The 12,356-nt window shown below is 42.5% G+C and overlaps 1 protein-coding gene across 3 annotated transcripts; it reads right to left on the bottom strand.

Annotated features, from left to right (window-relative positions):
- Nucleotides 1–2,819: 2,819 nt before the first annotated feature.
- LOC135493523 (tumor necrosis factor receptor superfamily member 16-like) lies at nt 2,820–12,274 on the bottom strand. 3 transcript variants are annotated; one of them, XR_010448257.1, is made up of 6 exons: nt 11,894–12,274; nt 11,207–11,511; nt 10,662–10,873; nt 7,411–7,930; nt 5,750–6,044; nt 2,820–3,550 (listed from the first exon to the last, which is right to left on the bottom strand). XR_010448257.1 is itself a non-coding variant. In XM_064780901.1 (6 exons), the coding sequence occupies exons 4-6, from the start codon at nt 7,687–7,689 to the stop codon at nt 3,138–3,140; spliced, it is 792 nt and encodes a 263-aa protein (XP_064636971.1). In that variant the 5' UTR covers nt 7,690–7,930; nt 10,662–10,873; nt 11,207–11,511; nt 11,894–12,253; the 3' UTR covers nt 2,830–3,137. The 3 variants fall into 3 exon arrangements, 2 of the variants coding, with proteins under 2 accessions (XP_064636971.1, XP_064636972.1); XM_064780901.1 differs by having other exon boundaries at nt 2,830–3,550; nt 7,606–7,930; nt 11,894–12,253; XM_064780902.1 differs by lacking the exons at nt 10,662–10,873; nt 11,207–11,511; nt 11,894–12,274 and adding an exon at nt 8,734–9,437 and having other exon boundaries at nt 2,830–3,550; nt 7,606–7,930.
- Nucleotides 12,275–12,356: the final 82 nt, after the last annotated feature.

The raw sequence follows: 12,356 nt of genomic DNA, 5'->3' as shown, positions 1-12,356 counted from the left end.
GCAGCCACGCAATCCACGCATGAACTTCTCGAGGAAGGGAATGAAGATTTGTTCCATACTGCTGTTGGCCATCGGATCCGTTTCGATCAGTTGCGGTGTTCCGCGGCTCTTCCTTATAGGTTACTGGATGAAATACGCTGGCGCTGGGATCTGGTGCGGTGGTCTCATGATTATCCCTGGAATCCTCGGCATCCTAGGCCATAAGAGGGAGAATAAGTGCCTGATAATTGCCTGCATGGCGATGTCTATCATAGCAACGCTCGCAAGTGTGAACCTTTTCGGAATTTCGACATGGAGCGTGGTATTTGATCACAAACCTTTTGTCTACGACCTGCAATTGACCCAATGGTCAATTGCGTTAGAGATCATTGAAATCATGTGCAGCGTCACCACCTTTGTTGTTTCCATCCTCCTGTCCGCAATTTGTTGCCGGGCCACATGCTGCTGTACTGTGAAGAACTACCAGAACCAGCCACAGGTTGTCTATGCACCGCAGCAAGTCCAGGTTCCCACTAGGACGACCTCAGCCCAGGGTGCCTATCCTATGCCCGTTGGTGCGCAGGTTGCCGCTATCCCCACCGGCGGAGGCGCGACGTATCCTTACGGACAACCACCGGCTTATCGCTACTAACCTTCTGCGATGAAGCGATAAACTATGGAAGAATGATATGTAATATATTTTTCACGACGAAGAGTTTGGTTATTATCCTAGTATATAATGTGAGCCAATGAAAACGGGAACATCTGTAAGCCATTGAAGATGGATTATAAACGAGTTACAGTGACTGAAATGAATAATGAGTGATTCAACAGTACATAGGGATACCTCAACTCCATACGAGCAATTGTATCCCAATTGTTACTCCATATTTTATTTTTAAAAGGGCGACGATGGTCTAAATGGGCTCAAAAACGTCAAGTTAGCTTTTGAATCGTTGACCCAAAATTTTGGTTTGTAAACGGTTGATGATGTGAGATTTGTAAATGCTTCTCACTAGTACTACGCGTTATCACTTCATCTCCTCAAAAATTTGCTCTCTCGGCATACCTACGTTAACCTGTAGCGAGGAGATGATATGTACTCCGAGCATTATTACATCACATATCCTACGGGGTTTTGATTTGACCTACTTTTCAAGGTCGCAGAGGTCAATGGCCCAACTTGGCCGTTTGAGTGTAACTATGGCACGTTTCTTAACCATAGAAGCTATAAACTTGAAACTTGGTACACATGATCCCTATGTCAGATAATCTCTGCTGCCGAAATTTGGTTTGATCTGATTCTCGACTTTGCCACTAGGGGACCAAAACTGAAAAGGTAAAAAGTGCAATATCTTGTTTATTAGTGACTTGTTTTCGATAATATATATATGTCGTATTTTTACATGTATTCAGAACCGTTCTTAGATTGGTGAAACTAAAGTATACATGTACATAAAGAAACATGTCACTTGGTGAATGGTTGTTGAAGAGTTAGGAGGTTGATCCATGATTGTGATATAATTATTGAGTTTGCGGATTTAGCTTTATTCTTTGTCGGCATTGATTGATACTGTTACGTGTCTTTCAGCCGCAGGGACAACTTTCGACAGGACCGATCACGCTCACTAACAATGAGCGGCCACGATTGACCTTCTGGCGAAAGGTGATGAAGATTTTATCCATACTCATGACAGTATTCGGGTCTGTTTCTGTTTTTTGCGGGACAGTGCGATTAAAGTGGAACGATGGTTTCGCTGGCGCAGGGATCTGGTGTGGTTTGATCATGTTAACCTCGGGTACCCTCGGCATTCTTGGCTACAAGAGAGAGAGCGAGTGCCTAATAGGCAGTTGTGGTGCAATGTCGGTCTTGGCATTCGCCGCCAGTGCGTGTCTTCTTGGATTTTCATCAAGTGCGTTACATCAAAACCTTTCACCACAACACGACCATTGGTCAGTCGCGTTTGAAAGCATAGAAACTGCAGCAAGTAGCGCAGCATTGGTGGTTACTATGTTTTTGTGTACGGTCTGCTGTCGGGAAACAGGCCACTGTCCTTACGGTGCTAGACTGATCAACGGGGACCGGCCACAGGAAATGTACACTACACACCAAGCTGAGGTTCCTGCTCAAAGCGCTTCCTACGCCATGGATACCTTCCCAAACATGAATGGTCGAGCAGAAGGTACCGTGAACAACCCAGGAGGAAGCACGACGATGTATTCATATGAACAGCCTTCAGAGTACCGCTACTAGCACGTTTGTCGTATTGCCATTTAGGTCGTTCTGTAACCGTGTGTAACAGGGCATTGGTGAAATAAAGGGACAGGTAGGACATGACATATGTTGATTTTCTTGCAAAAATGGCATCCAACAGGACTGCGACCTATCCAAACAGGATCTTTTAAATTCATTCACCGGCCATAAACACTGGAATTTCGTACTCTATCAAGAGGTGGTGCACCACAGCAGATAATATCACTGTTTGTTCTAAAAGTGTCCAATCCAAATTGCAGAAACACTGAGGAAACTTTTGTGGTCGATCACTTCCGTTGTTCGTTAAAACCATCCGATGAATGTTGAAAAGGACAAAGTGCAAATAATGAAGATGAATTTATTTGGGCGTCATGCTTTGTCTCTTTAGCGGAAATAAAACAACGTAGACCTGTTCGACTGAAAATGATACAGTCACCCATACCATGCAGATTGTGCACACCACGTCTCTTCTGCTGAAGAAAACTACTGAAGTATATTTGAATAAATTCTCCTTCCGTGAGGTATACATTGACCCAATTTTCATCCACTCCGCGTCCCCGAGGCTACTCGGAATCGAAGAGTGCAACCAGACCCCACCCCCCCCCCCTCAACCCCCTCACTTTCTCACGCACACACACACACGCACCCCCACACGCACACGCACGCATACCATCACCACCTCTGAGATTCAGACCTCACGATTTCCGATTTTAGCCGAGGAAGCCAAGGTGGGAGTGGATGTTGTAATCTAACCAATTGTATACGATGCCGGGATGGATCATCGAAGTGATACAACGTTGCTTTGTTATGAGATTGGTACTAAAGAAAGTTTTAGTTGCTGCGACGATTGTGTCCGCTCTGATAGCACGTGTGTGCCAGCATTTAGAATATGCTGGGTGTGGTCTTATTTCAGCGAAACCTTTTCAGGAAGGTCGACCACACATGTACGTATACCCCCTGCTTGTTCATCAGCCACAAAACGAGGCTGTTTCCCAAAGCACATCCCTTTACTCTGAACACCGTCAAAAGTAGAAACAGGGGTGCGTGTGGCGTAATTTCGTCTTTTTTTTACCCGTAACACCCGCAAAACGTCCCTGTGACTGTCTCTTAAGATACAGAATGCGATCAAAAATATCACTGCCATCAGCATCATAATCATTACAATAATCACGACAATCATCTCTAACGTGAGTCCTTCCTCTGACGTGTGGATTTCGAGACTTTGAAGTGTTTGGGTATCCAAGATGGCCGCCAGTGTTGATGTAACCTCCGATGTTTCAGTAGTGTTAATCGCTTTTCGTTGCCTTTCTTCCTCGGCTGAAAGTAAGGAATATTACGATTATTTCGTGACACAGTTTTACATGACCGTTCACATTTCATTGAATCGAAGAGCTTCCTCTGCAGCACCTTTTGTCTTTCAATATGCTAATCAGTGAAAAGCTTGTCCGACGCCGAGTACACAACCGGGTGAGTATAGAGGACCTAATTTGCTTTCACATCGGCACAAAGCTGTTCGTCGTCTTCCTTCCCTGAAGCTGTGAGCCCGAAGACGTATATTTAAGGGACCTATGCGGGGTGTCTATAAACCGAAGATCGAAGACCGAAGATCGAAGATAGAAGACCCACCCAAAACTATAAAACGAAGATCCCCCCAACTATAAAAGGAAGACCCTAATGTCAACTATAAAACGAAGATCCCCCCAACTATAAAAGGAAGACCCTAATGTCAACTATAAAACGAAGATCCCCCCAACTTTAAAAGGACGACCCTAATGTCAACTATAAAACGAAGATCCCCCCATCTATAAAAGGAAGACCCTAATGTCAACTATAAAACGAAGATCCCCCAACTATAAAAGGAAGACCCTAATGTCAACTATAAAACGAAGATCCCCCCATCTATAAAAGGAAGACCCTAATGTCAACTATAAAACGAAGATCCCCCCATCTATAAAAGGAAGACCCTGATGGTTTTCATTCTCATGTTCAGTTACTGCACAGTTTGTTTTCATTTTCGGTCCATGCTACATTAATGATTTGAGAAAGTAAGTGTACCGGGTACTACACCAGTCGTGTCTAGCCTTAGCAGCTTAGTGGCACAGTTTACATAAGGCGGGGAGCCCCGTACCTGTTACCATGCAGCCGTGCTCCAATATGACCTAGTTTCTCACTGTACTCATCATAGCCAGCCCTCAGCTTCGTCCAGAAGCTGTTTCTATGTGCATGTGTGTGTATCGTCATAGGCTCCTATGTCACTACGCCGCACTCAGGCTAGCTTGCTTGTTGAAATACAGATGCTCAGTCACGTGTTATGACGTGCAAGTCTGCAGTAACTGAACTTGAGGGTCTAAAACCACCAGGGTCTTCCTTTTATAGATGGGGGATCTTCGTTTTATAGTTGACATTAGGGTCTTCCTTTTCTAGTTGGGGGGATCTTCGTTTTATAGTTGACATTAGGGTCTTCCTTTTATAGTTGGGGGGATCTACGTTTTATAGTTGACATTAGGGTCTTCCTTTTATAGATGGGGGATCTTCGTTTTATAGTTGACATTAGGGTCTTCCTTTTCTAGTTGGGGGGATCTTCGTTTTATAGTTGACATCAGGGTCTTCCTTTTATAGTTGGGGGGATCTTCGTTTTATAGTTGACATTAGGGTCTTCCTTTTATAGATGGGGGGATCTTCGTTTTATAGTTGACATTAGGGTCTTCCTTTTCTAGTTGGGGGGATCTTCGTTTTATAGTTGACATTAGGGTCTTCCTTTTATAGTTGGGGGATCTTCGTTTTATAGTTGACATTAGGGTCTTCCTTTTATAGTTGGGGGGATCTTCGTTTTATAGTTTTGGGGGGGTCTTCCATCTTCGATCTTCGGTCTTCGGTCTTTGGTCTTCGGTTTATAGACACCCGACCTATGCGACTTGACTTAGCAGACATTTCTGTGCTCGCAGCTTAAAATGCATACAGTCATGTACTTTCTCGGTGAGGCAACTAAGATTTGATTTGAAAGTGATAGTCCTGAGGGATTTCCTAAATGAGATGTAGAAACATCCTCATTTACTTCATGCTGGTTTTTCAAGGCGGTCTCAAGATAATAATATAAATAACGATCTGTACAGGAAACCAGGCTTACATATAGTAATATACATGTAAATGTCCCCCTATAAATAGCACTGGCATCACGCAAGGAGAATCTGCTAAATATAAGCTTACATATGATAATGAAAATGATCATGGGGTGGGAATTCTAAATTGTTCGTTTCGTTAATGATTTCTGCATGTATTGGTCTACATAAGTATATAGGTCCCGGATATAGGTCACACTGGAGTTATCGCATAGAGTGTGCCCCAAAAAAGTATTTAACTTGAGTTGGGGAAACTAAAAATAGTGAGTATCTTGACGATTGGGATACATATATGAATCAGCATTATGAAATCAATTAATTAATCAGTCGCATTTGCTTGATAAACTATAGACTCCTTGACAATGGTCTGTTTAAAAGTGTATTTTTCGACACCTACCTTTTGCACACCAGTTACAACTTGCATCCCTGTTTGGCTGACATTTCCGCACACTGACATAAGGGTAAGAACATCTTCGACACCGGCGACACCTCTCGTTGAGAGTTTTCCTGGGGTTATAAGTGCCTTCCGCGCAGGGTTCGCACACAGTGTCGGTGGTCAGGGAGCATGGTACCCCCACGCCGTATCCGGCCGGACAGACCGTGCACGCACGACACGCAGTCCTGTTTTTTGTCATGTCTAGATATGCTCCCTTGGGACAAGTGTAGATTTGAGCTGATCGAAGGTTTATTTCCTGAGAAACAGAAAGGAAAATCTAGAATAATCAACAAAGTGCATTTAGATGTATCTTGAAGACGGAAAGATTAATTTCTTTTACATTTCACAATCGGGATATTAATCAGATTATATGAAAGCGGGAGGAGTATAGGCAGGAGCTATGGTCCAATTCATGGTCTCAAGAAGCATCAATCTTGTTTGACTTTAAAACCATCATTAGTTATGATGCCAGGTTCTGATATTCTCTGTGAGACAGTGTAATAGACCTCGCAGTAACTTCGTAAAACACTTTGTTCTATCATTTAATAGACCTCTCAGTAACTTCGTAAAACACTTTGTTCTATCGTTTAATAGACCTCTCAGTAACTTCGTGAAACACTTTGTTCTATCGTTTAATAGACCTCTCAGTAACTTCGTAGAACACTTTGTTCTATCGTTTAATAGACCTCTCAGTAACTTCGTAAATCTATCGTTTAATAGACCTCGCAGTAACTTCGTAAAACACTTTGTTCTATCGTTTAATAGACCTCTCAGTAATTTCGTAAAACACTTTGTTCTATCGTTTAATAGACCTCTCAGTAACTTCGTAAAACACTTTGTTCTATCGTTTAATAGACCTCTCAGTAACTTCGTAAATCTATCGTTTAATAGACCTCGCAGTAACTTCGTAAAACACTTTGTTCTATCGTTTAATAGACCTCTCAGTAATTTCGTAAAACACTTTGTTCTATCGTTTAATAGACCTCTCAGTAACTTCGTAAAACTCTGTTTCCGTGTGATAGATCTCTCATCAACTATGCTCTAGTGTAATAGATGTGAACACTGCATCATTTGTTGAGACATGGGTAAATGCCTCAGTGAAGTTTGCATTGTAAAACTTGACACGACGATTCGAAATGGCAATGCCACGTTACCTGTATTTCTAGGGTTTTGGCCTACTTAACACTTTGATAGTTTAGGTCCATTCAATACACCTTGGCAAAGTTACGCGATATCGCACTATACAATACCATTATATTTTGAGTTCACATACAGTATGGTTGTCAAAAATCAATCCACCTTTTGTGTTTGGTGTGTGTTTGATCAGTCAGAGACAGAGATGTGTTACAGCGCCTTGTCAACGCGCCATAACTCAAATAGAGAAATCAAACAAACTTCAAATATATAGACGTGTATTCTACTAGTTTCACCGGCCGATCTAAGACCAGGTGATTATTATCACGAAATCGAAACAAAAGCAAAGGCCACAACATGACGAAATGAAAATTGGACAACTAGGTGCTGCTCATCCACCTATTCCACATTAACATTGAATGGTATCGAACGACAACGTGCTTAGGAAATTTGTGTTTTTTTCTTCGGCCCTTGTTTTTAAAACTCACCCAATATGTGCTGTTATATCCCGTTACCCCTTTTCCTATTGTCAAGTCGCGAACGAAAAGAGTATACTACCCGGTGTACGCCCCTTTTTGGTAATAGGAGAATCCGTACGTAGGAGAACGAGTACATAATGTATTGGAGAGCCAACTCTTCTTCTATTCTGATTCACATTTTCCACTTTGCTGTCTTACCCTTACCTCTGTCGAAGAAACCTGCATGAAAATATCGGAAATGATCACTAAATGCAAGATCAGCACATGTTTTATGAAAAATACCGCCATCCTTCAACTTGGCTCCGGAGAAAATATACCAACTTCCCGGTATTGCGACTTATGAATCAGGAATAGCTAGAGTATGTCATAAATGGTATTGTCAACCGGGATTCCCCGTTTGTGAAAGCGCTGAGAAAGTCCGTTGGCAGATCACTAGTTTCTGTTTCTGCCACGTGAGTCAGTCCATGCTTTAAGCTATGTCGTGTGATTCATAGGCCTGGCCTACTCATGACGTATGGGTTTTCCATGACTGAAAGTGAAAAAGAGACGATGTGCAATTTAATTAGTTAAAATCTGGGTGGGGGGGGGGGTTAATGTGGGAAAGGAGGCCTGGGGCGGAAGCTCGTATTTGTGCTGTGCAGAGCTGGTTGTAACTTGTAGGTGGCTTCAGTTTGATGTTACCATTTTCTAACCAGGTTTCAAACTGTTCATCAGTTTATTTTATTCACTAGTCACGCACCGTTCGGCCATGTGGCCAGTCTCTTGCATGTGTCCCAGGGAGAGCCGTTCCACGTAGTTAAGTTTGAGAGCACGTGCTCTAATGTTTGATCTAGTGCGTCGTCCCGGCATGACCGGCATGACCGGCACCTTCCGGATTCCTCTTGAGGTCGGCCTTCAGTCTGCAGTCAGTGCCTGTCCTTGGAAGAAAGATCGCTGCTGTCTCTCTTCTCTCTAGGTGTATAGGATGCTAAATACAGACTGACTCGTACGAACCTTTTCTTCACGATTCGGAATCTGCATCTTTTTGTCTGTCTGTGATTCTATACTGCCTGAGTTTTCAAATTTGTTATCGTCGTCTGCTAGCGCTTTGGTAACCATAACGCTGTCCGAATCCCCACAATAAGTGCTATAACTTAAAATATCTTGGGGAAGGCATAGTACATATTCGAGATCACCCGAGGTAAACAATACACTGGTACTTCCTGTAATCACCAAAGATTGTATGACTGATCAACCAGATTCATCTTTGATCAGCTTTGACCTGGGTGAGTAGAACCAGTAATGACTGCAGCTTAAAAAGAAGTCTCAGTGATTTCACGAAACTGCACTTACTACTAAGCCTAGCTGTTTGCTTCAGTGCGGACCAGCCTTAACCGATTTACATTTTGAAGTATCGATGCAATGAGCGGACGTACTTCCGGTGAATAAGCCATGCCTTGCTCACTCATATCTCCGAGGTGGGCTTATTTCCGGGTGTTCAGACGGCTCGCACGCGAATTTTCTGAATCATCTCGCAGCAGAATTCCGTTCTCGTGAGATCCATGGTAACCGCTGTATATCTAAATTCCGCTAGTACACACATCACCAGTCGATTCTCAATACTATAGGGAGTACTATATATTTTTGTACCATAAAAATTGGTGATGTCAGTGCATGCACTTCTTCATATGTTTTTATGGGTTGGATATGCTATAATAGGATCCCTCACATCCAACTTCCACCAGTTTTTTGTATCTTCCGCTGATATGAAATGTCATTTTTGTAAGGCTTCAATAAACGTATTTGAATTTGAATTGAACTTTTGTAAAGTTTTTTTGGAAAAATGGTCGCAGACATTTTGATCAGGAAGTACACAGAAACTTTGAGTTCGTGCATCAGGCAAAGTTCCCAACAACATTGAAAAGGCTTCTGTATTTGGTGAAGGTAGGTAATACTGGTGTCTAATTCTAACGCTGGCGTTATTTGGCTGTTTCACCGAATGAGATAACGCCAAAGTTAGGAGAAACACCAATCTTAGTGGAGAGAAAATTTGAAGATGAATACATGTATTAACAGAATACTGTGTTGCTGGTGAACGGATTATTCGAAATATCTTAGTGCAAGCACCCAAATTACTATTGCATAATTATCTTGCAGACGGACTTAGACTCTTTAAATCCGTGCCTTACATTACAAAACTTATGTTATTCAGCAGTGACACTGACAGTAGTTGCATCCGTGACAACCAAAGTGAAAACTCCGTCACACCTGTCGTCACAAATTAACCAATCTGAATGTTTTTGTAGATTTGACGATCCATATAATTTTTCAACAAGTAGAAACACTCACAAACTGAACCAGGATCTTTTTTGTTGAGGGACTCGGAACTCAGAAACACGAGATACTCGGAACAGCTTCATGCTCGGAGATAAGGATTTTGGATCTCCGTTGTGTATGATGAATGACATATCGATATGGTAGGGTGTGTGATGGTAGGTATGGTGTGTGATAGGCGAGCCTACGAAAGCAACTTCGGGGAGCTGTTAAGGCTAATAGATGAGCAATCAAACGGCGCGAGAATACTGACCAATTCGTCCGAATTACTTGAGCTATTATCTCACAGGAAGGAACTTTCATTCTATTCGCCGATAAAACCTGCCGAAAACTTGGCCTCTCTGCTCAAATTCAACGCTTCCTATACAAGCAAGATATTTGTGTGAACAATTTTTTGATATCACGTCGATATTTCTTGCCTCCTCCAATCGCGTACAAGTAAAAATTCACCGCGTGATTATTACCGAAAAGATATAATAGTATTATGTACTGAAGATCATAGCGTATTCTCCAATAAGGGACATCTAATAGGTAAATATCACGGACAGCTGACATAACGATCCCGTACATTCTATACGGCGTCGAAATAATTATGTATGCGACGCATACCACAATTAACATCCGGGTCAAGTATCTTTCTTCTTTTTCGCGAGATCCCGCGTTATTTCTTGTCATCATTTCTCCTCTTTTCATGGCGGCTCGACCAAGAGCAAGAATAATCCAGAAGTTGCAGACGACGATGATGATGAAGGGAATTATGGTACTGGTGATAAAGTGGACGATGAGGACCACGTTTTTCAGGACTGGGTGTCCTGGGATGTCCGCATGGATCAACGTGTCGTCTGAAATGTAGACATACAAAATACGAAACAACTTTCAAGATGTATAAGAACTGATGAACACGAACAGTAAAAAAGTTTAAATACATAGGCCTTTGGCGTTTTTACCTTCTCTCCGATACCTATAGACGAAAAACATTTGCAGGTTGAAGATACAACATAAGACGAAGGTTGTCACCACGGTTTTGTTGGCGCGTTCCTGTGTGCATAGCCTTGTGGCAGACATAGGGAACTGCACCACGATCAGGCGGTCGATTGACATCTGCGCAAGCGCGAAGCTGGAAAACATGGCGGAAGTCGAACCTTGGAACCAGCCGAATCTGAAATGCGGTAGAAAATGTGTTCAGTGCACTTTTTTGTGACTTTGTAAAAAAAGTGAGTTACACTAAAAAAAACTTTCGAAATAAGGTTATAGTAACACACGAGGGATTATAAAGAGCATTGGACGTTTCGCTGAACTAAAATGGCAGGAGATTCGCATAAAAATGGAGAAACTAAAGGGGTTTTTACATAAACGCAGTGTCCTTATCAAGGGGAAAGGTGACGTGAAAAGAAATGATATGGGTTTTATTCGCGCGTGAAACGTTACATGTGAATAAAAGCCATGAATAAGTACATTTTGATATATCTTATTAATAATACTCGTGACTTACTGTAGCATCAGTTGTGACGGCTTGCCTTCTCCGCCCCACCAATAGATGACGGAGTGCACCCACATCATCTGCAGCAGCATTAAGGTGTCTCCCACCGCCACCGCCGCCATGTAACAACAAGTCGAGATGGTCCGATTCTTCTTTTGAAGGGAGATAATAAGTGTTAAGATGTTCCCGGGAATTCCTATTATACCGGTCACCATCCAAGAATACCTCGCGAAAAACCCCAAGGCAACGATGAACGCACTGATGGTGGCAGTCAGCCATGTTTCTGTTGTTGGTTCTGTAAAGTTCCCGGATAACGCCTGCTCTGAAAAAAATCCTGTATGTAGTCTGCACCGTTGATCATGGACCGCCATCAACCACTTTCCTCATGACAGTAATGACCTGTGTAGCAGTGGAAAGTCCCCCTCCCCGGAAAAAGAGCCCGGCCCTATCGTACATGTATTTTGACCGATTATGGTATAGTTGTATAGAGACCATGACCATCAATACCTCTGATATGAAAAGCCCACACTGGCAACTTCTGTGTGATCAGTCTGCCCACCAAAAATCACAGTGTCCTTTTCTTGTAAAATAGAATGCATGATAATTTGTCACTTAAAAGGAAAGTGGTGAACGGCGATATGATGGTTGGGCTTGTTGAATGCCAACAGACAAAAATTTTAGAGTAATGGCAGAAAATACCAGATTTTCGAAAGTTGTCTGGTCCGAAAAGTTTAAGGATTGGATAACCATCATTTGTTCATCACCAAGGGACGAGTACATGATTACTCCTGCACTGCCCTGCGTTATGTGAGAGCGTATATTGAGCAGGCGACAAATCCTAACATAACATGAGAGAGATTTCCTCAAATAAAGAATTCCGATTAGTCAATTTGCAGAACAGTCTCGATCAAACGGTTTCGGCTCATCTGACTACACGTAGGTATATTAAACTGTCATTTCTGTAATATCGCGAATGGCTTTATGTGACCAAGAAAGCCACAACCTCTGGCTGCTCGCTTTATATGAACCGAGACCAGCATATAAAGAAGATATCATGGTAACTGTCAGACAACGCCCGCATCTTTCATTATAGGGCCATTAATAAAAGTTAGTGCAATTGCCCGCCGGGTTCGTGCCTCACCGCAAATTAATATCAATCTGC

Source organism: Lineus longissimus, chromosome 9 (assembly GCF_910592395.1).
Source record: "Lineus longissimus chromosome 9, tnLinLong1.2, whole genome shotgun sequence".
Taxonomy (NCBI): domain Eukaryota; kingdom Metazoa; phylum Nemertea; class Pilidiophora; order Heteronemertea; family Lineidae; genus Lineus; species Lineus longissimus.
Note: the sequence above shows the minus strand (reverse complement) of the source record. Positions and strands in the feature narration are given on the sequence as shown.